Source organism: Heterostelium album, assembly GCF_000004825.1.
Source record: "Heterostelium album PN500 unplaced genomic scaffold PPL_scaffold9, whole genome shotgun sequence".
Lineage (NCBI taxonomy): Eukaryota > Evosea > Eumycetozoa > Acytosteliales > Acytosteliaceae > Heterostelium > Heterostelium album.
This window is the reverse complement of record NW_008805071.1, coordinates 1919073-1939057: the sequence shown is the minus strand read 5'-3', so window position 1 is coordinate 1939057 and position 19985 is coordinate 1919073. Positions and strand designations below refer to the sequence as shown.

The 19985-nt window shown below is 35.7% G+C and overlaps 6 protein-coding genes across 6 annotated transcripts; 3 read left to right on the top strand and 3 right to left on the bottom strand.

Annotated features, from left to right (window-relative positions):
* Nucleotides 1-153: 153 nt before the first annotated feature.
* On the bottom strand, nt 154-5562 carry qkgA-2 (leucine-rich repeat-containing protein; the record flags this gene model as incomplete). The annotated part of the gene is made up of 5 exons (XM_020580070.1): nt 154-170; nt 248-340; nt 881-4583; nt 4742-4978; nt 5086-5562. The coding sequence occupies 5 exons, from the start codon at nt 5560-5562 to the stop codon at nt 154-156; spliced, it is 4527 nt and encodes a 1508-aa protein (XP_020429903.1).
* A 2065-nt stretch (nt 5563-7627) lies between these two features.
* Nucleotides 7628-11245, bottom strand: PPL_09272 (WD40 repeat domain-containing protein; the record flags this gene model as incomplete). The annotated part of the gene is given in 6 exon segments (XM_020580069.1): nt 7628-8012; nt 8114-8588; nt 8682-8790; nt 8866-9215; nt 9235-9418; nt 10040-11245. 6 exon segments carry the CDS (start codon nt 11243-11245, stop codon nt 7628-7630), a joined length of 2709 nt encoding a protein of 902 aa, XP_020429902.1.
* Nucleotides 11246-11473: 228 nt separating this feature from the next.
* On the bottom strand, nt 11474-12820 carry PPL_09271 (histone-lysine N-methyltransferase; the record flags this gene model as incomplete). The annotated part of the gene is made up of 3 exons (XM_020580068.1): nt 11474-12223; nt 12311-12580; nt 12638-12820. The coding sequence occupies 3 exons, from the start codon at nt 12818-12820 to the stop codon at nt 11474-11476; spliced, it is 1203 nt and encodes a 400-aa protein (XP_020429901.1).
* Nucleotides 12821-12997: 177 nt separating this feature from the next.
* On the top strand, nt 12998-14346 carry PPL_09270 (GTP-binding protein; the record flags this gene model as incomplete). Its single annotated transcript, XM_020580067.1, has 3 exons — nt 12998-13615; nt 13677-13822; nt 13878-14346. 3 exons carry the CDS (start codon nt 12998-13000, stop codon nt 14344-14346), a joined length of 1233 nt encoding a protein of 410 aa, XP_020429900.1.
* A 679-nt stretch (nt 14347-15025) lies between these two features.
* On the top strand, nt 15026-17134 carry PPL_09269 (uncharacterized protein; the record flags this gene model as incomplete). The annotated part of the gene is made up of 3 exons (XM_020580066.1): nt 15026-16040; nt 16111-16176; nt 16236-17134. 3 exons carry the CDS (start codon nt 15026-15028, stop codon nt 17132-17134), a joined length of 1980 nt encoding a protein of 659 aa, XP_020429899.1.
* Nucleotides 17135-17227: 93 nt separating this feature from the next.
* Nucleotides 17228-19982, top strand: PPL_09268 (uncharacterized protein; the record flags this gene model as incomplete). The annotated part of the gene is made up of 5 exons (XM_020580065.1): nt 17228-17241; nt 17317-17397; nt 17720-17738; nt 17950-19057; nt 19201-19982. The coding sequence occupies 5 exons, from the start codon at nt 17228-17230 to the stop codon at nt 19980-19982; spliced, it is 2004 nt and encodes a 667-aa protein (XP_020429898.1).
* Nucleotides 19983-19985: the final 3 nt, after the last annotated feature.

The window sequence follows — 19985 nt, the reverse complement described above, 5'->3', positions numbered from 1 at the left end:
TAATAATAGTAGTTATTGTGAAGTCTATATTATATATCTAACTTTATTGTTATAATTATTATTATTATTATTATTTTTAATCGATTTGTCGATTTAATTTTATTAATTAAATATTTTTGAACAAATTGTTGCTGACTTGTTAATCAACCAATATCAGATTTGTTCGAAATCTTTTCAAAAAATAAAATAAATTATACTAAAGTATTATTAAATTGATTGATTTTATATTCATATTTTTTGGACAAACAGTCGTTGTTTCTTTCGCAACACCATAACTTTCTTTTATTCGAATATTCTAATGTTTGTGAGATGTATAGTATCTTACCAGATCGGATTGAAACTGAGTAATAAATTTGAATTCAACTATTATTATTGTTAAATTTTGAAATAATATATTATTGTTGTTTTATTAATTTAAATTAACGGAATAATTTTAATCTCATTGATGATAGAGTTGAAGGTGTCTTTTTCTCCCATTTCGATGGAATGTTCCAAAGTAAAAGTGGTGATGTGCTATCGTTACAAATAGTCCAAACAATATTTTGATGAACTTTAACAATCGTTTTGATTCCCTGTTTGTGGTGATCCAGTGATGAAAAGTTGAATTTCGGGTTCGATTGTTTATAGGATGTCAGTGATTTGTCTAGTGAACTCGACAGTACGGTGTCGTCCATCTGAATCAGTGCGGTGACGACGTCCTTGTGTGCGTCGAATTTGGTTTGGTTGGAAATTTCCGTTTCGTTCTTGAGCTTCCAGATGTATATTTTGCCGTCGGAGCCGCCCGTCCACAGTTCGTCTTTCAGCGCGAGAATACTGTGTATGGTGGCGTTCGAGTGTTTCCAGGCGGGTGATGTGTGAATTTGAAGGTTCTTTGTTTTACATAAATAGATTTGTTGTTGATTGGTGATATATAGCGTCGACTGTGACAGTGAGAGACCGGTGATGCTGCCGCCACCCTCGATCTGTACGGTATCCTTGAGTTCAAAAGTCTTAGGATCCCATACCGTTATTTTACCGGCAGAGTCACCGCAGTACAGCAATGTTGACTCGCCAGCGGCGTAGCACATCGAGACAATGGTTGAAGCGTGTGGGTAGTTGAGCTCGCGGATAATATCCATGCTTCCAATGTCCCAGATATGAATGGTGTTGGATCGAGTTGCCTCCCAAATACAGCTGCCAACTTTAGTCATGCAAACAGTGATGTTCTGGTGTTTACATTTGCTCTCACGATAGAGCGATCCTTTCTTGCTTGTCCAGAAGCACATGTGGTGGTCGTTGGTCTTGGTCCAGACGTACTCGCCAGCTTCAGTTGCTGCCAACACTTCAAATTTACGATGTACAGATGCCATTGAGATGAAATTAATTGGATGATTGGCAATTGGCATTGAGAAGTTGTTGTTGTTGTTCGAGTTTAGTGAGCGGTACGATGGCATGTCGGTGAGCGAAGTGTTGGTGAGTGGCGACTCCACCATTTTGTGGGTGGAAGACGACATCGATGGCGAAGCTGGAGCTTCGTTCATAATCGATCCACTCTCTGTGGATGTGGTAGTTGTAGTGGTGGAAGTTGCCGATTGGCTAGCAACGCCAGTTGAGACGGACACTGAAGTTGTGGTTGTGGTGATGCCACCTCTCAACTCCTCAATCTCACGGACTACATAAGCAAAGTTTGGACGTCGCTTGGGATCGCCACTCCAGCATTGCTCAATGACGTTTCGCAGCTTGGCAGGAGTGTCCTCTGGCAGGGTTGGACGGAGATTCTGCTCACGAATCGCTGTGATAAACTGACGCTCCTTCAATGTGTACTCTTCGAATGGAACCTTTCCAGAGAGAATCTCATAGAGAATCATGGCAAACGAATAGGTATCGGCTTTCTCTGTGTAGTTTTCCTGTTCGGCACCAATGGTTTCTGGCGCCATCCAATGGATTGACTTTAGGAGACCGGAAACAGATGGTACGGACTGTTGTGACAAACCGAAATCTGCAATCTTGGCGCACACCGCTGCATCTTCGTGAAGCGATGAAATGAAAATGTTTGGAGAACGCAAATCACGATGTACAATGGGTGGTGAGAGTGACTGCATATATTCGAGACCCTTGGCAATGTCGAGCATCAAACGAGTCTTGAATCCCCAGGACATGGTCTCGCCACAACGCAAACGCTTATAGAGATCACCGAGTGGAACAAACTCCATAACCATTCTCGGTGGATTGAACATCAAACCGTGGAGACGCACCAAATTCGGGTGGTTCATTCCACTCATAATGAAAACTTCACGTTGGAACTCTTGGAATTTCTCGATCATCTCCTCTGTCTCTTGTCCCTCTTGATTCAAGAGCGACTTGATGGCCACGACCTGACCACTCTTGAGCTTACCCTTGTGAACGAGACCGAAAGCACCCTTACCGATTTGCTTCTCATATTCGACGTCGGTATCCTTCAAAGTTGGCACCTTGTTGGCGACCAAGTCTGGTGCGACATAGTCGACACGCACTGGAATATTCGGGTCGTTTCGGCAGTAGAGGAACGGTTTTCCTTCTTGGAGTGCAGTAATACAGCTACTGAATTCAAAGTAGAATGGCTCTTGAGTTGGATTCAAACAGATACAATGGTTACATGGAATGAGACGTTGGATGTTTGGCAAATTCAAATAAAAGTTGTTGAGCAACGAATCGACAGTGAATACAAGTTGCTGTAAGAATTGTGCTGCATTGGAATCGTCTTCCTTCTTTCCATTGTTGAATGTGCGCACTTCAATCGTCAACTTGTAGGCATCTTTAGATCCAAAGTTTGTACGTTTCTTAAAGGCAATCAAAGCCTGTTGTTTCTGTGACGATCCAATAATGTCCAGTAACACACCGTTACGCCAGTACGTCTTGATATCGATACCAGAGATATGGAGAACACGGAGAAGTAGACGCGAGAAGAAACCAAGTGGCATAAACTCAAAGTTGTAATCGCAACCAAAGAAGTGCACAGGTTGTTTCGATTCGACGAGCTTGGCAGTCGGTGTCCATTCTTGCTCGAGAATACGCGCGATCTCACCATCTGGATCCTCTGGCAACAACGAAGGCAACAGCGACTTGCCTTCTGCATCGCTCTTTCCTGGCAGCTCGTAGGCTACCTCAAACTTTTCGAGGATCTTCAACAAGGTTGGCCAGAGTGACGCGTCGTAACGACCACCCCACACCTGGAAGAGGTCGTTGTGTACGAGAATACCACGCTTGATCCAGTTGTGAGAGAATGTAATTAAACTGGACATGACATCGGCCAGCCATTGTGGATCGAGAACCACCAAATTCTTGAGTGACGGTGTGTTGTAGTGAAGAACGATACCCAGATTGTGGAGGAATGCAGTGGCTGCTTCCAACTCCTCGGGCACTTTCATGTGTGCCAATCTCGCTTCGTTCGAGTAGTCTTCCCACTCGATGTAACGGTCCTTTACCGATACACCACTACCTGACATTGTGAGCGATGCCGACGAGGTCGTTGGAGCCAACATCTTGCCTGGGTTGGCACCACGCTTGGTGAGACGATGCTCGAGAAGAATATAAGTACCTGGAATATCCTTCTTGATGAGTCCTGCCTTTTCAGCTTCGGTTGTCAACTTCTTCTTGAGATCCTTTACACCCTTGCCAGTGGAGCAACTGACGAAACAAACTGGCTCCTTTACACGTGTGTGAACTAAAAACGATTTCTTAATGATCATTTCCACTTCGGAGAGTTGCTCAGGTGTGCAAACATCGATGTGAGTACCAACAAAGAAGAGTGCTGGTTTGATACCACCCTCGCAAATCGACTTGATCTGACGAATCCAATACTCGACACGCTCTGCCCAATTCGAGTCGGTCAGCTTGAAAACAACGAGATAGAGTGCTCTCGATGTCAAGAAGAACTGATGTGTTGGATAGAAAACTTGTTGTCCACCAAAGTCCCACGCTGAAAAATCGATCTTCTTACCCTTGACGGTCTGGATCTTGACACCCTCTGTCGAGATGGTGTCACCAGTGACTTGCAGCTCACCCTTTTTCTTCTTGGAGCCAGTCAATGCCTGCAACAAACTTGTCTTTCCGACACCCTCTTGACCCACAAACATGAGTTTCACCTTCTTCCAGGTCTCATTGTGTTGTCCCTCTAAAATATTCTTACAGAACGACAACAGATTCTTGGTGCCGCTGGCAATCACCGAGGGAGGGAAATCGGAGAGTGGATTGTTCTGAAGTTCCAAAATCTTCAAGTCCTTGAGATGACACACCTCGAGTGGAATCGTCTCCAAACGGTTGTCACGCAATATCAGAATTCTAAGATTCTTGAGTTCCTGAATATCGGAAGGCAACTCTGTAATTCTATTGTCACTCAGATCCAACTCGACCAAATGCTTACACATCTGAGTCACCGACATTGGGAAACGAGTCAATCCCGACTTTGTCAACGACAATCTCTTTTGTTTCTTTTGTTCGTTGGTCTCTACAACCGCGCCCAACAACGCCATCGTCGCAGTCACCACCAGCGCATTACTATTATGTGCCAACAATGAATCGAAAACAATTGCATGTCCTGCTTTATGTGCTTCTGCCAATTGTTCCTATAGTGAAAAAATAATAATAAAAAGGAAGGAAAAAAAAAAAAAAAAAAAAGTGGATGGAAAATAAGAAATAATAAAAATGTAAATAAATAAAGTTTTTGATTCTATAACTAACACAGCTATTATTATAATAATAATAATAATCATTTACTACATACATGTGATACTTTTGATAAAATAACTAAATCCAATGCATCTACATCACCCTTCTTGAGTGAATCGTTCAATGCAATTTGTTTCTTTAATCTCGAGACAGCTTCCACTACGTGTTCGAAAACTTCTAATGCACTGTCAGATGATTTCCACTCGATAAATGGCCACTTTGCTTGTACTAATCTTAAATCTTTTACATAACTTACACCTGGACCTACATTCAATCCAACTATAATTGATGGCTATATATATATATTATTATTATAATTATTATAATATATCTAAAATGTTAGAATAATGGAAAACAAAAAAAAATGTTCAATATTTTTTTTTTTTAAAAAAGACTTACAATTTGATTTGAATTATCCGATTGAATTTGTGAAGAAGTTAATGGGTTGTTGTTGGTGAGATTGGCTACGACCTTTCTGAGGTCATCGAGTGATTGTCTGTGTTTTGTGTCGAAACAATAAATATTACAAATGGCTTCTGGTGCTGGCGGATCGAGGTTGTCGTCCTCTGCTTCGAGGTCGTCACCAAGATCGTCGTCGGAATCGGTGGTTCCAGCCATCATCTTGCTGTCACCGGAATCGGGGTCGTTAAAGAGAATCTTGTATTGCGACTGGATGATCTTTATGACACGCGATATACTATTGAGATTGTTGATCAACATCTCCTTCTCGGCACCGATCACATCGACCGTGATGATCTCGAGCATCCCACTGTGACCGCCACCGCCGTTGACTCCACCGCCATTGGCACCGCCACTACCACTGATTCCCGGTGCTCCACCAGCTGCACCACTCCCACTACCATTTAAAATATCCATTTATTTTACTACTATATTATATGTATATATATATATCTAACTAAACTTTACTACTATTATTACTTATTTTATTGTTATTATATTAAGTTTATAAAAACAAAAAAAAAAAAAAAAGAAAAGAAAAGAAAAAGAGTATATCTATCAATCAAAATATAAAAAAAACCGAAATTAAATGGTAATTATTAATTTCTTATTTTTTTATATCTATAGATATAATCACTCACTCACTATAATATCTTTTTCCTTTTAGTTTTTTTCAACTATATTTGATTAATTGTTTTTTTTTTTGTTTTTTTTTTTTTTGACTTGGCAAAAAATTTTGTTATTAACTACTAATGTTGGTTATTATTATTATTATATTATTATTGTTATCACTTTTAGTTGTTACAGTTTGTTTTGCTTGTCGAACTGATTTATGAATTATCTATCCTATCTATCTAAATAAACCTAAAGTTTGATCACTAATCTGAATTGAATTGAATATTTATAAAAAAAAAAAAAAAAAAAGTAAATTAATACAAATATGTTTTTTTTTTGTTTTGATTTAAAAATAAATAAATAAAATATATATAATTGTTGTATAATTATTTGATTATTACTACATATGTAGCAGCAGTTATAAAAAAAAAACAAAAAAGGTGATGAAAAAACAAAAAAATCAATCAAATCAAAAAAAAAAAAAAAACTCTTGGAAATTGTGTTGGTTTTGATTTTTGATTTAAAAAAAATGAAAAATAAAATAAAAATTCTCTATTTTTTTTCTTTTGTCAATTTGCACATATATTTACTTATATCAATCATTGCTGTTGTTTGATGGACGATGATGATTTATGGTGTTTTAATTTTGTTAACAAAAAAAAATTTTTACTTTTATTTTGTGTTTTTTATTAATGGCAAAAAAATAAAATAAAAAAAATAGATAAACTATTTATTATAATTTATTTTAGTTGTAAACAGTAAAAAAAAAAATATTAAAAAAAAACATAAAAACTTGTTGTTAATATTAATGAAACAGCACCACATTTATAATAGTTATTTTTTTTTTAAAAAAAACAAAAAACCTCCATCCTAAACGAGCTCGTTGTTACCCGATGATAAGAATTGCGCACAGATCGATAATTAGAGCAATGAATAATTTTATCCCATCATTGAAGCAACTAACAAATAAACAACCGAGACAATACAATACAAGACATGACACAAAAAGTAAAGATTGATTAATTAATTATGACACAATGAATATAGTCGGCTTGTGTTATTGTTATTGGATCAACCATTTAAAAAGATATGTAATGGAATTGAAAGATCGGTTCAAATTTTTTTTTTTTGATATTATTGCGATCTAATTTTGTGTTTTGTTTTTTTTTTGATTGAGTCAACTAACCTTGTTTGATTTTGATTTTGATTTTTTCTTAAGATGAATTCTTATTGATTTAGATGTTGGTTGTTATACAATGGAATGAATGATTTCTCTATTAAAATATATTTATATATAAAAAAGTTTATAAATCTAAAAATAAACTTAATTGACTATATAGTATTAATGTATCAGTTGATTTGATTTGGTTGAGTTGAGTTGAATAGATTGTTAGATTTAATTGACCTTTTTTTTTTTTTTTTAAGAGTTATAGGTTTTTTAAGTTATCTGTTTATTTTATTAATTATCTATCTTAATCTAATTCTCTAATCCTATCCAATATTAAAAAAAAAAAATCCCTACACTTGCTTTTTATTGACAACTTTTGTTTGTTTTTTTGGAACTGACTTTCATGATAAAACTGGGTACACACAACCAACCTTTTGCAAAAAAATTGAAAAAAGATTTTTTGTCGAATTGGTTGTCTGTGACACAGAATTTGAAAATCTTTAAAAAAAAAAAGCAATAATTGTCAAATTTTTCAACAATAATTTATTACTATTGACATGTGTGTGTTTGGTTAAATTTGATAGATATTTTAATAAAACGATTAAAATGGTAATTGATTTTGATTTATCAATTGTTATTATTAATTAAATATTAGTTGTTTTGTTTTTTGTTTTGTTTTTTTATATTATTTTATTAGTTTTAATTTAATATCTCTTCTCTGTCTTCATATTTAAATTCTTGTAGTTTAGATGGTTGATGTAGATGTTGTTGATGATCTATATCGTCATAATAGTTTTGATCAAGCAAGAATGTGTTTTGAAAATTGTAGAGTGAAACGCCTGCCAAGTGATTTCTGATTGCAGTTTGGTCTTTTCCGTCCTTCCACAGGATGATATCGTGGTCGGAGCTGCCTGTTGCTATCGCATGATCGTCAAGCACCGTCAGACAATTTATATAATCAGTATGACCCCTTATCTCACCTATAAACAAAGGTTTAAGAATACTTTTCTTTTTCGTTTCGATCTGTCCAATATTCCAAGACCACATTTTCAACCTTAGATCTGACCATGTTATAATCTTTGTACTGTTAAGAAAAAAACAAAGCAAAACAAAGCAAAACAAACAATATTAATAATCTTTTGTAGATAGATATATGTAATAATAATAATAATAATAATAACTTACTTATCATAAAGAGAAATTGCACCTTTAAGTTCAGTTTCATTCTCTGGTATCTCTGGTTTCTGTTCGAGTATGAGTTGACCGTTGATGTCGTAGATCGAGAATCCTTTGAATACGGTTGCAAGGAAGTAGTGTTCGGTGATCGGGAAGAGATAGCTAATGGTTTGATCACAGATCGATGCAACCTGTGAGAAATCTGATTTGTTCCAAATGATCAGTGTCTTGTCTTGGTGTGACACTTTGCTACTGAGGAATCGCGGTTTCGGTGATTCCTTTGTTGACTTTTCGGTGTTCTCATTCGGTCTTGAACCACTCACGAAATGTCGATCGCTCATACTCATCAAACAATTGACATGACCTTCGTGGCCACGTAGATTGACCGCCGGTTCCGACTTGTCCAATTTATAGGCTGCCAAATACGGACTTGTTGATAAAGCCGTTAAAATATATCCATTTACACATAATATTGCATTTATATCTAATTATAATAATAATAATAAACATATGTTAAAACAACAACAATTATCTAAATATCTATATCTTCTAATTATATTTGTTTTTTTAAACATACAATCATTACAAAGTTCAACTTTTCTAATTAATTCACCATTCTCTGTCCAAAGAAATAAATCACCACCTCTTGAAGCAGAACAGAATCCACCTGGAATTTTCTCTAAAAACTAAAAGAGTATATAGTTATTCTATCGATTAGTTTGTTTATATTGGATTGAAATTTGAATAGAAAGATTACATACTGTTGTATTTACTTTGGTTTCACCACTGGTTCTTTGTTCTGTTCTTGGTTCCAATGTTAATATCGGTTCTATATAGTAGAGTTTCGATTCTTCGTTGAATTTCAGTTTGGTTAGATCCCACATTCTGATGGTCTTGTCCATCGAACCCGATATCAAAATATTCTTATTCAGTTGAAGTAAACAATTGACTCTACTGGTGTGTCCTAACAATCTGTACATAATATGCCCTGTTTCAATCGACCAAATATAAATTGTTGAATCATCTCCTGCTGATACAAGTCTGTTATAGCAAATAAGATATAAATGATAATAATTAGATTCTATTTGATCAGAACTTGTCGATTGATTGACTTTTAATTAATTACTAACTAACTAACCTTTTATCATCGATTTTCAATAGAATCTTTACAGAGTCAGTATGTGCTTGTAATATCTGTATTTCGTTCAATGTTATTTCTTGTTGTGAACCAGTCGATGATATAGAGGAGCTAGATGATGAGAGTGGATTTGGTATTCCAATACCAGTACTAGAGTGTAATTCATCTTCTTTTTTCTTTTTATTTGAAAATATACTGAATATACTTGTCATTCTTTATCTAATAATATCTATCTACAGTAATAATGTTTAAAATAATAATAATAACTTTAAAAAAAATAATATAATATAATACAACAAAAAAATATCAATAATATAAATACAAACAATGAAATAAATATATATACACACAGTCAAGTTTTTAAAAAAAAAAAAAAGATAAATCAAATGACACCATTTCACCTGGCCAAAAGTTTGTTTTTAAAGTTTTTTTTTTTTTTTTTTTTGGTCATTTTTATTTATTTTTATTCAATGTTGTTTGTGTCTGTGAAAAATTAACTTGTTAAATCTATTTGGTAGTTTAGTTGTTGTTTCATCTTTTTTGTCAAAATATGAAATGAGTTGCTCTTGCTGTTCTTTTATGAGAGAGAAACACCGAGTGCCATTCTCCAATTTCGATGGAAAGCTATCTTCCCATTGCGAATGCTTTGTTACTAATACCAGAGTCTCCAGAGAATGAATGTTTGATACACTAAGTAGCTCTTGGTCGGTTGGGACATTAAACTGACAGAATCTTAGCTTCAGATGCACCAGTGGATGTCTGACAACTACACCACCATTGTATCTGTCGCTAAATACACTGATGAAGCACGAGAGTGCCTCTTTACTCCAGATGTTCAGTGTCATATTGCTGATACCATCGATCAACTGTTGTTTAAACCAAGCTTGGCAACGCCAAAGTAACAAAACCCTCCAATTGGGATACATTTTATATCTATTCTCCAATGTGATCTTATCCAGTTGCATTTGCTCATGAGTTGATTCCACATTATCATCAACAGCATCACCATCAACATCAACATCATCATCATCAGCTTTAGCTTTCTCATTTTTATCTTTTGAAATTGTGGTCAAGTCATTGTCAAGTGTAAGTTTCAATCTCTTTAGATTCGATTTGAATCTGAGTAGTTCCAGTGTTTGACTGTTGACATATACCTCTTTTGGAAGCTTGAGTGAGATCAGCTTGTTTTGCTCTCGTTTGAGGTAACGTGAGATCTGCACCGATGTTACGTACGGTGTTACTTTTACGTGATTGAGACTGAGTTTTACGAGTGGGAGTTTCGCCATTTCATTGACGAGCTCTGAACTGAGCGGACCGTAGCTTATTGTGATACGACGGAGATTCACCATTACCGAGAACGCTTGGTGAACGAACGACTTACCCCAACAATCAATGTTGCGCGCATACAGCTCTACGAGACTGGGCATTGGCGGTGTCTTGGCAAGGAAGGAAGCAGTGCCTCTAAAGGCAAGCTTCTTTATCGATTGGTAGGCAATCAGTGAGTACTCACAGTGATGACTTCGCTGGTGGAGACGAGGTGAATCCCTAGAGTCGAAATGAATCGGATTGTTGGCAAGAATAGTGTTTTGAATCCAGTGATACATGCTCTTTGAAAGCAAAGCAATGGTGAGAATGGAATTCCAGCGAAGGTAATGGTTGCTCGAAATGAGACAACCAGACAATAGAGTGGAGTGGCAGCTAATTGTGTACTGTCTGTGAGACATCATTAGGATATCTTTGAGTATGACATGAGGAAGACTGTAATTCTCACTGCTATTCGTTACGGGTGTATATTTATACTCAATCTTTGATTGTTTTCTCAATAGAAGAGAGTCAATCATCTTTTGTTTACTATGAGAGAATCCATATTCAACCTCATATTTCCTACATAACGACTGAACATCTCTCTTTGTCAATTGAAATAAACTTTCAAATGTCCAATCTTCTAACTTTCTGTTCAAATTATTATTTTCATTAATAGTATTGTTCTTATTATTATTCATTATCTATCTATCTTATAACAAACTAATCAAAAAAGGCAAGTTGAATGCCTAAAAAAAAAAAAAGAGCACACGACCAAATTTTAAACACACAAAAAAAAAGTAACCTTTTAAAGAAATTTGATTGAAAAATAGCTGTAAGGGTGCCAAGAATAATTTTGGATTATTCAAGATTAAATAGTCATTGGTTGGAAATAAATTAGAGTCTAGTTAAATAATATTATTTAAAGTTTAATTTTTTGTTTTCAATTTTTTGTTACCATTTCCGTTACTGTTTGTTGTGTTTTTGTTGACATCAGTTGCAACGGCAGCTTGTTTCTCTAAATCTATGTACCATTGTGGTTTGTCTTTCTCTTCGTAGTCATAGTCTACGAGAATCTCTTGATCTTTGGCGATTGGTTTAATCGATCGGATACACTTGATGTCACCGAAACGTGGGTGATAACATGGTCGGTATACTGTGTTGTTGTTCTTTGAGTGATTGGCCTTGTGTCCGAGTGATGCACAGTACTTCGAGGTGCTCGACCACTCTGGTGGAATGTCGATGTAGGTCTCCTTGTCGAGATACATCGTGTTGGAGTTGAACGACCAATCACGATCGTCCGCCAACTTTGGATCAATACGCAAACCATTGTAGTAGGAAACAAGTCGATCGGCTGGAATGTCGACAGCGGCAAACAGTCCTTCACCGCTATTCGGTATCTCTGACTTCTTGACGTAGCAATAGTACTGTTCGAATGCATCCGGTAGCATTGGGTTGCTCGATATCTTTTTGGAGTCGGATTCGTCACGCTTCAACTGTGTAGTCGATACCAATGATTTCAAATCCAACGCTTTGCTATCTGAAACTGAAACAGTTCCCTTTACAAATTCACCTTTCTTCCATGTTCCCTTAATAAAGAATCTGTCATCTGGATAATAGAAACAACATTCTCCACATAATATACTATTTTTCCAAGTTCCTTCAATTCTACTTCCATCCTTTATAATATTTTTTTTTAATAATTTTAAGTTAGTTTTCGCCTAAAATCAAATAATATATGTTAAGTAATTATTGATTCGACCTACAATATTATAAAGTATACCAGGTCCGTGTCTTTCACCAGCTTTATATTGACCTTCAAAAGTACGTACTTTCTCAAGTGTGTATTCTGTGCACTGTCCTTCGAATTCACCATCTACGTAGGTACCTTTAATTAAAATATCATCGAAAATTAAAGAACCAGGTCCATTGAGTGTTCCATTGACCCATTCACCCTCCATAATGAATCCATCTGCTGTATATAATGTTCCATGACCATGTCTATCACCATCTTCATTCTCTTCACCTTCATACAACTGATTATAATATTAATAATTATCACACTATTATTAAATAAATCTATTATAACCTACTTCTTCATCTTCAGTATTATAGGTTTCATATTCACTACCACCATCTTCATCTTCACCCTCTTCATCTTCCTCTTCACCTTCTTCATCACCATCTACATCATCATCTTCTTCTTCATCTTCAACTTGTTCTTCGATTTCATCTTCATCGATTTCCTCTTCCTTAGTCTTATCTCTTCTTGCCATATCTATAATATATTAATGATACAATCCAAATAAATAATCAAAATTGCTAATAATAATTAGGGAAAACGAATCATTCGTTTTTCATTTTTTTTTTAAATTAATTTTGCAAAAACGAATCAACACTTGTTTCACGTGATATTAGTAATTTCTCTTTCATTGTATATAATTTAGATAAATATGTTAAAGTTGGTATCAAATAGTTTTAATAGTAGTAGAGTGGTTGGTGATTCAATTAGAAAATGTTTTTATTTTAGTTCAAGTTTATCACATTTTCAAGTGGTGAACACCGATCTAAAGAAGAAAAAGCTAATGAAGGATTCATATATAAAGTTGACACAGTCAGAGATGATAGAGAGTCAACGACAACAAAAGAAAAAGAGAGAGGTAGAGAAGAAGGAGATCGATGTAGAGAAGATCATGAATACACAATACTTTGTTGATGAGAATTCCACAAAGAACGATATAGAGTTTGAAGCACAGATGAAACGACTGATGATCGAACAAGGCACAGAAGAGATATCCTCTGTCAAAATCCCAAGAGAATTAATTGAACAAATCGATTTCAAAAAGAGATACGATCCCGAAGTACTTAGATTCGCAGACTACTTCTTTTCACATCAATCAAAGCTCATCACCATGGCAATCAAATCAGAGGATTTTCCAGCATCGCCACTCCCACAAATAGCGTTCATAGGTAGATCAAACGTTGGAAAATCATCACTTTTAAATACATTATTAGGTGACCAAATGGCACATGTATCAAAAACACCTGTAACTATTAATAACTATAATTATGTATTATAATCAATCCAATAATTAACTAATCAAATACTTAATATTTATTTACTACAAAAAGGGATGTACAAAATCAATTAATTTCTATGCATTGTGGGATAAAATTATGATGGTAGATCTTCCAGGATATGGTTATTCAAAGGTTAGCAAAGATAAAGCAAGTGTTTGGGGTAGAAGTATATCTGAATATTTATTAACTTCACATCAGTAAGTAATTAATTAATTGAAAGATCGATTATATTAAATTGTATAAATATTAAAGTTGCAAATTGAATTTATTATTTGAAAAAACTAGATTAAAGAAATTATTTTTGTTGGTAGACAGTAGAGTTGGTTTGCAAAAGAATGATATAGAGGTGATGAAGCTGTTAGATGAACATAGAGTTGCATTTCAGGTAATTCTAACAAAGATCGATAAGGCTACCACCACTGGTCTGAAGCGATTCTACAACCAGGTCAAAGAGGAAATCATGAACAATGTTAGCTGTGTGCCAAACATCATTCAATGCAGTTCAAAGGAAATGAAAGGTATTCAACAAATTAGATCGGTCATCCTTGAAGTGACAAATTTTGATAAGGACAACTTTAAGAATCAGCGTAATACTTTTATTATGCCGGAAGCAAGACTACCAAAATTACCTTCTTTACCAAAACAGAATCTATCTTCAACAACAAAAACATCAAAAACAACAAAAAAACCTACTGCTCCATCCTCCAAGAACATCAAATAAAATATTAATTAAATACCAAAAAATCTTATCAGATCACTCTTCAACAAAAAAATCTAAAACATATTATTATAAAAATTGAAAAGACCCTTGCTAACTTTCATATTTTATTTTATTTTATTTTATTTTTATTTTAAATTATCCTTGTCCTACCATTAATAGTCAAGATGTAGAGCTTGATATTAACATATAGTTCGTGTTTATTTATTGTTGGGGCAGTTCAGCCACAGGCCGGCTGAGATGATGGCCATCATTTTTGAATAAGGGATGATGTTCCCATTGTTTTTACGTCTGCTAGTTATTGTCTGTGTCAACTTCATGGGGTTCATGATAGTATTTATTTTTGGATTTTAAAAGAAACAATCAAGTTGCAAATATTAATTAATTTAAAAAAATCTTTTATCATCATAAATGCCTTTAAAAAAACAAAACAGTCAATCGATTGGTGAGATTTCTTATCGATTGTCACCCAACCCACTCGAAATGGGATTAGTATATCATGAGTTTTTATCAAATTCTTCGATAAAGTTAGATTTTTTCATTCAAACACCATTTTTTTGATTTTTTTTTTTTGATGGGTTTGTCGGTTTTCTTGTCCAATCTTTTAAAAGGGCAAGATTGTTGGTTGTTTGATTTTTATAATTGTTATACTCTATACATATACAGATAGGCAGATATAAAAATGTCTAATCGTCAACCATATTTATTTATTTTAATTTTTGTATTTCTTATTATTTCGAGTTGTTTGGCACTGAATCCAGATTCTTTTGATGGTCAAACAACACATGATACCCACCACGACGACGATGATTTGGTTGTTAAACACGACTGTATCCACGATAAGATCGGTGACAATGTAAAATTGGTTTCTAATCACAGAAATTTAATGGCCGATCCAATCACCACTCATCCAATTAGATTGGTTTTCAACACCACCTATTTGAATGTGAAACCAGGTACAGAAAATCAAACTTGCTACAGTGTTGGTCAAACCATTTCGCTTGGCGCAACTCCCTACAATTGCACAAAGAATGATATTCTGACTCCAGAGTTGGTAGATTTATTGCTGAAGGAGCTTCTGCCATTCATTTCATCTTCTTTCTCCAAGTATCTCACCGTTAGTGGTACTGCCAGAAACTCTTACCCCAAACCATACACCTGTATAGAAAAGTACTCGATGGATATTTCCAATGGATTCGACGGTGATTTCATGATCTTTGTATCCGCTCACCCAGTAGCCTCATCCGGAACTATTGCCTACGCCACATCATGTCTCTCCCATGCAGACACTGGTGCGCCATATACCGGTATTATTAACTTTGCGCCACTCCACTATACTGCATATACCAATGCCGCCTATCGTCAACAGAATCAAGTGATGTGGAATCAATTCCTCCGTGTTGGTCTCCACGAAGCCACTCATGCACTCGGATTCAGTAGAGGCATGTATTCCAATTTCATTGACCGTAACACTGGTGGCAGATACCCCAGCAACATCATGACCACTACCACCACCAATCTGACAACACCAGCAGGTGTCCTTTTCCCATACACCAGATCTTTTATTACATCTCCTACAGTTACCAATATTGCCAGAAAACATTTTGGTTGCCAAACACTCGCAGGTGCCGAATTGGAAAACGTTGGTGGTTCTGGAACCGCTGGATCTCACTGGAAAGCAACAAGATTTGGTGAAGGTACTTATTTTAACAATTAATCTAAACAATTTTGAATATTGATCATTAACTTTCTTAAATCTCTGTATAGAATTGATGCTTGGATATGCAAGACCAGTTGCTCCACTCTCAAACTTGACACTGGCTTTATTATATGGTAAATATAACTCCACCTTTCATAACGATTAATATTAATTACTCTTTTTTAAAATTTAGATTCAGGATGGTATGGACTTATCAATCTTGGTGAAGCTAGAGCTTCTACTTGGGGTAAAGGTATGGGATGTGATTTCGCTGATAAACTTTGTACTCCTGCAATTTGGAATCGTGAAGGATATTGGCCAGCAACCAACAACCAACCAGGTTGTTCTGCCACAAGATCAGGTATCGGTATGGCACAATGGATGACCTTTACTACAACATTGTTAAACTCCAGCCAACATTTCCTCGATCCAAGTACCGGTGGATTTTCAGGAGTCTATGACAACTGTGTGTGGAATATGCCTTCCCAATATTGTTTCGATACTTCACGTAAAATTAACTATGATGGTGAAGTTAATGGAGCAGACTCCTTCTGTTTCAAACAACAATTGACACCAACCACATTCGGATACGGTTGTCGTCCACAACGTTGTCAAGGACTTCAGTTGCAGGTTCAATTCAAAGGACAATGGTTCAATTGTCCAGCCGGACAATCTGTGGTTCTCTCTGCAAACACCACTGTAATCTGTCCAAACGAAAATACTTGCTCACCCACTACATTCCCAACAAATCCATCCTCTTTCCCTAATACTGGTGCTGCAACTTCCAGTGCGCCACTTCCATACATCCCAATTATTACTATCGGTCAAACCTCAACCACTACCGGAGTTAGTACCGGAACCACTGGAACCACTAGTAAAACTACAGGAGCTACTACCGGTGCCACTACTGGAACTACTGGAAAAACAACAGGGGCCACTACTGGAACTACCACCACGGGAAACACTACCGAAGCTACCACTGAAACTACTGCTGCTCAAACAACTGATACTGATTCACTCAACTCTGCATCAACTTTCAAAACTAATCTATTCTGTCTCGCAATCCTCTCCTTTATTTATTTATTTATTTAAATTTACTTTTAATTGTAAAATAAAAAACCTTTTTTTACTAGTAAAAAAAATAGAAAATACAATATTTTAAAAAACATTTTTTCACAAATTAAAATGACTGATGATTGGTTTTTTTTGCAAAAAAATACCATTTTATTTTTATCTTTTTTTTATTTTATTTTTTTTATTTATTTTTTTTTTAGGTACATTGCACTAAGGAGGTGTTTTTATCACCTCCTCACGAGTTGGTGTCAATGTATTGCCCGTGGGCTCTTAGGACATCAGTTTTTTATATACGTTCGGGAAACTTGGTCATTACCGCGCCTAGTAATGAAGGCCCACGAATGAATCATGTCACTAACTATGTCCTTCGACTTACTAATGATTGGTTATACAAAGTTGAAATAAGAAAAAAATGATCAAATAAAAAAAAATCTACAACTTTAGAGGCTTATATTCGCATAAATTATGATTATTTCGAAAAAATGGTTTGCAATGGTAAACCGTAATTCTGTTATGAAAACATATGACTGATTAACGTCAACCCACTTTTGTTCTGTGGGATCAAAATTGTGTGTCAAAAACAAGTTTGTTTTTTTTTCGCAGAAATTTTTGTACAACTTTGGTAAGTTTGTAAAAAAAAAAAACATCAAAAAGACACAAAATTAAACAGATCAAACATTGTGAGGGAGTTGCCCCAATGGTTATTGATTTTTAAAATTTTTATGGGCATGACATCAAGATCTTCTTGAAAAAATGATTTATTTGGATTTTTGTTTTAATAACTATTTTTTTTTTTTTTTTTTTTTTTTTTTGATTTATTATTTTTTTTCTAGATTTTGACTTTTTTGGGCTATGCTTTTTTAGAGGTTTATTTAATAATTACTGTAATTTTAAATTTAAAAATAGAGATATATAAAATGATGTCCAATCGTCAATCATATTTATTTATTTTAACATTTGTATTTCTAATTGTTGCCAGTTGTCTGGCATTCAATCCAGATTCCATCGATGGTCAAACAACACATCACACCCACGACGACGATGATTTGGTTGGACACAATTGTATCCACGACAAGATCAATCACAACGTAAAGTTGTCATCGGGCAACAGAAATTTAAAGGCCGATCCAACTGCCTCCACTCACCCAATCAGATTGGTATTCAACACCACCTATTTGAATCCGGGAACTGAATCACAGACTTGCTATCAAGTTGGCCAAGTAGTTATTTTGGATCCTGATACTAACAGTCCAACTTCGTACACCTGTAAACAGAGTGACATTTTGACACCAGAGTTGGTCAATTTGTTCACACAAGAGGTTCTGCCATTCATTGCATCTTCTTTCTCCAAGTATCTCACCGTTAGTGGTACTGCCAGAAATTCATACAGCAGACAGTTCAGATGTATCGAAGAATACGTCATGGATATTACCAATGGATTCGAGGGTGATTTTATCAATTATGTATCTGTTCATCCAATTGCATCCTCTGGAACTATTGCCTACGCCACATCATGTCTCATTCATAGTGACACTGGTGCACCATTTGCCGGTATTATTAACTTTTCACCATTCTACTTCTCACCGTTTGCCAATGCCACCTATCGTCAACAGAATCAAGTGATGTGGAATCAATTCCTCCGTGTTGGTCTCCACGAAGCCACCCATTCACTCGGATTCAGTAGTTCAATGTATGATAGTTTCTATGACCGTACCACTGGTAACAGATACAAAAACAACATTATGATCAATACTACCACCACATTGACCACACCAGCAGGTGTCAGTTTCCCATACCAGAGATTTTTCATCACATCTCCTTCCGTGCTTCATGTTGCCAGAAATCACTTTGGTTGCCAATCACTCGTAGGTGCCGAGTTGGAAAACATTGGTGGTCCTGGAACTGCTGGATCTCACTGGAAATCAACAAGATTTGGTGAAGGTAAATATCTTTACAAACAATTAATCTCTTTTTTTGAATTAAAAATATTAATTTACTTGATATCATCTTTTAGAATTGATGCTTGGATATGCAAGACCAGTTGCTCCACTCTCAAATTTGACTCTTGGTTTATTCTATGGTAGGTGAAACGTTGATTGTGATCTATTCCCAATTACAATGTATTAATATGACTTTATCTTGTTTGAATTTAGATTCTGGATGGTATGGACTTCTCAATCTTGGTGAATCTAGATCATCCAGTTGGGGTAAAGGAATGGGATGTGATTTCGCTGATAAACTTTGTACTCCTGCAATTTGGAGTCGTGAAGGATACTGGCCAGCAACCAACAATCAAGTCGGATGCTCTGCTTCGAGATCAGGTATCGGTATGGCTTTCTGGGCAGACTATAACTCAAATTTGCCATACCCCAGTCAACATTTCACTAATCCAAAAACCGGTGGTGCTTCGCAGGTCTTTGACTGCTGTGTCTGGAATATGCCTTCCCAATATTGTTTCGATACTTCACGTAAGACCGCCTACGAAGGTGAAGTCAATGGAGCAGACTCTTTCTGTTTCAAACAACAATTGACACCAACCACATTCGGATATGGTTGTCGTCCACAACGTTGTCAAGGACTTCAGTTGCAGGTTCAATTCAACGGAAAATGGAGCACCTGTCCAGCCGGAGAAACATTGATTCTCTCTGCAAACACCACTCTCGTCTGTCCAAACGACAATACCTGTTCACCAACCGCATTCCCATCGGAGCCATCTTCTTTCCCAAATGCTGGTGCTGCCACATCGGGTAGTCCACTTCCATTCGAGCCAATTATCACAGCTGGTCAGAACACATCGGATGCATCAACCTTCCAAATTAACTTTATCTATTTCGTAATCCTATTCATTAGTTATTTATTTATTTAAATT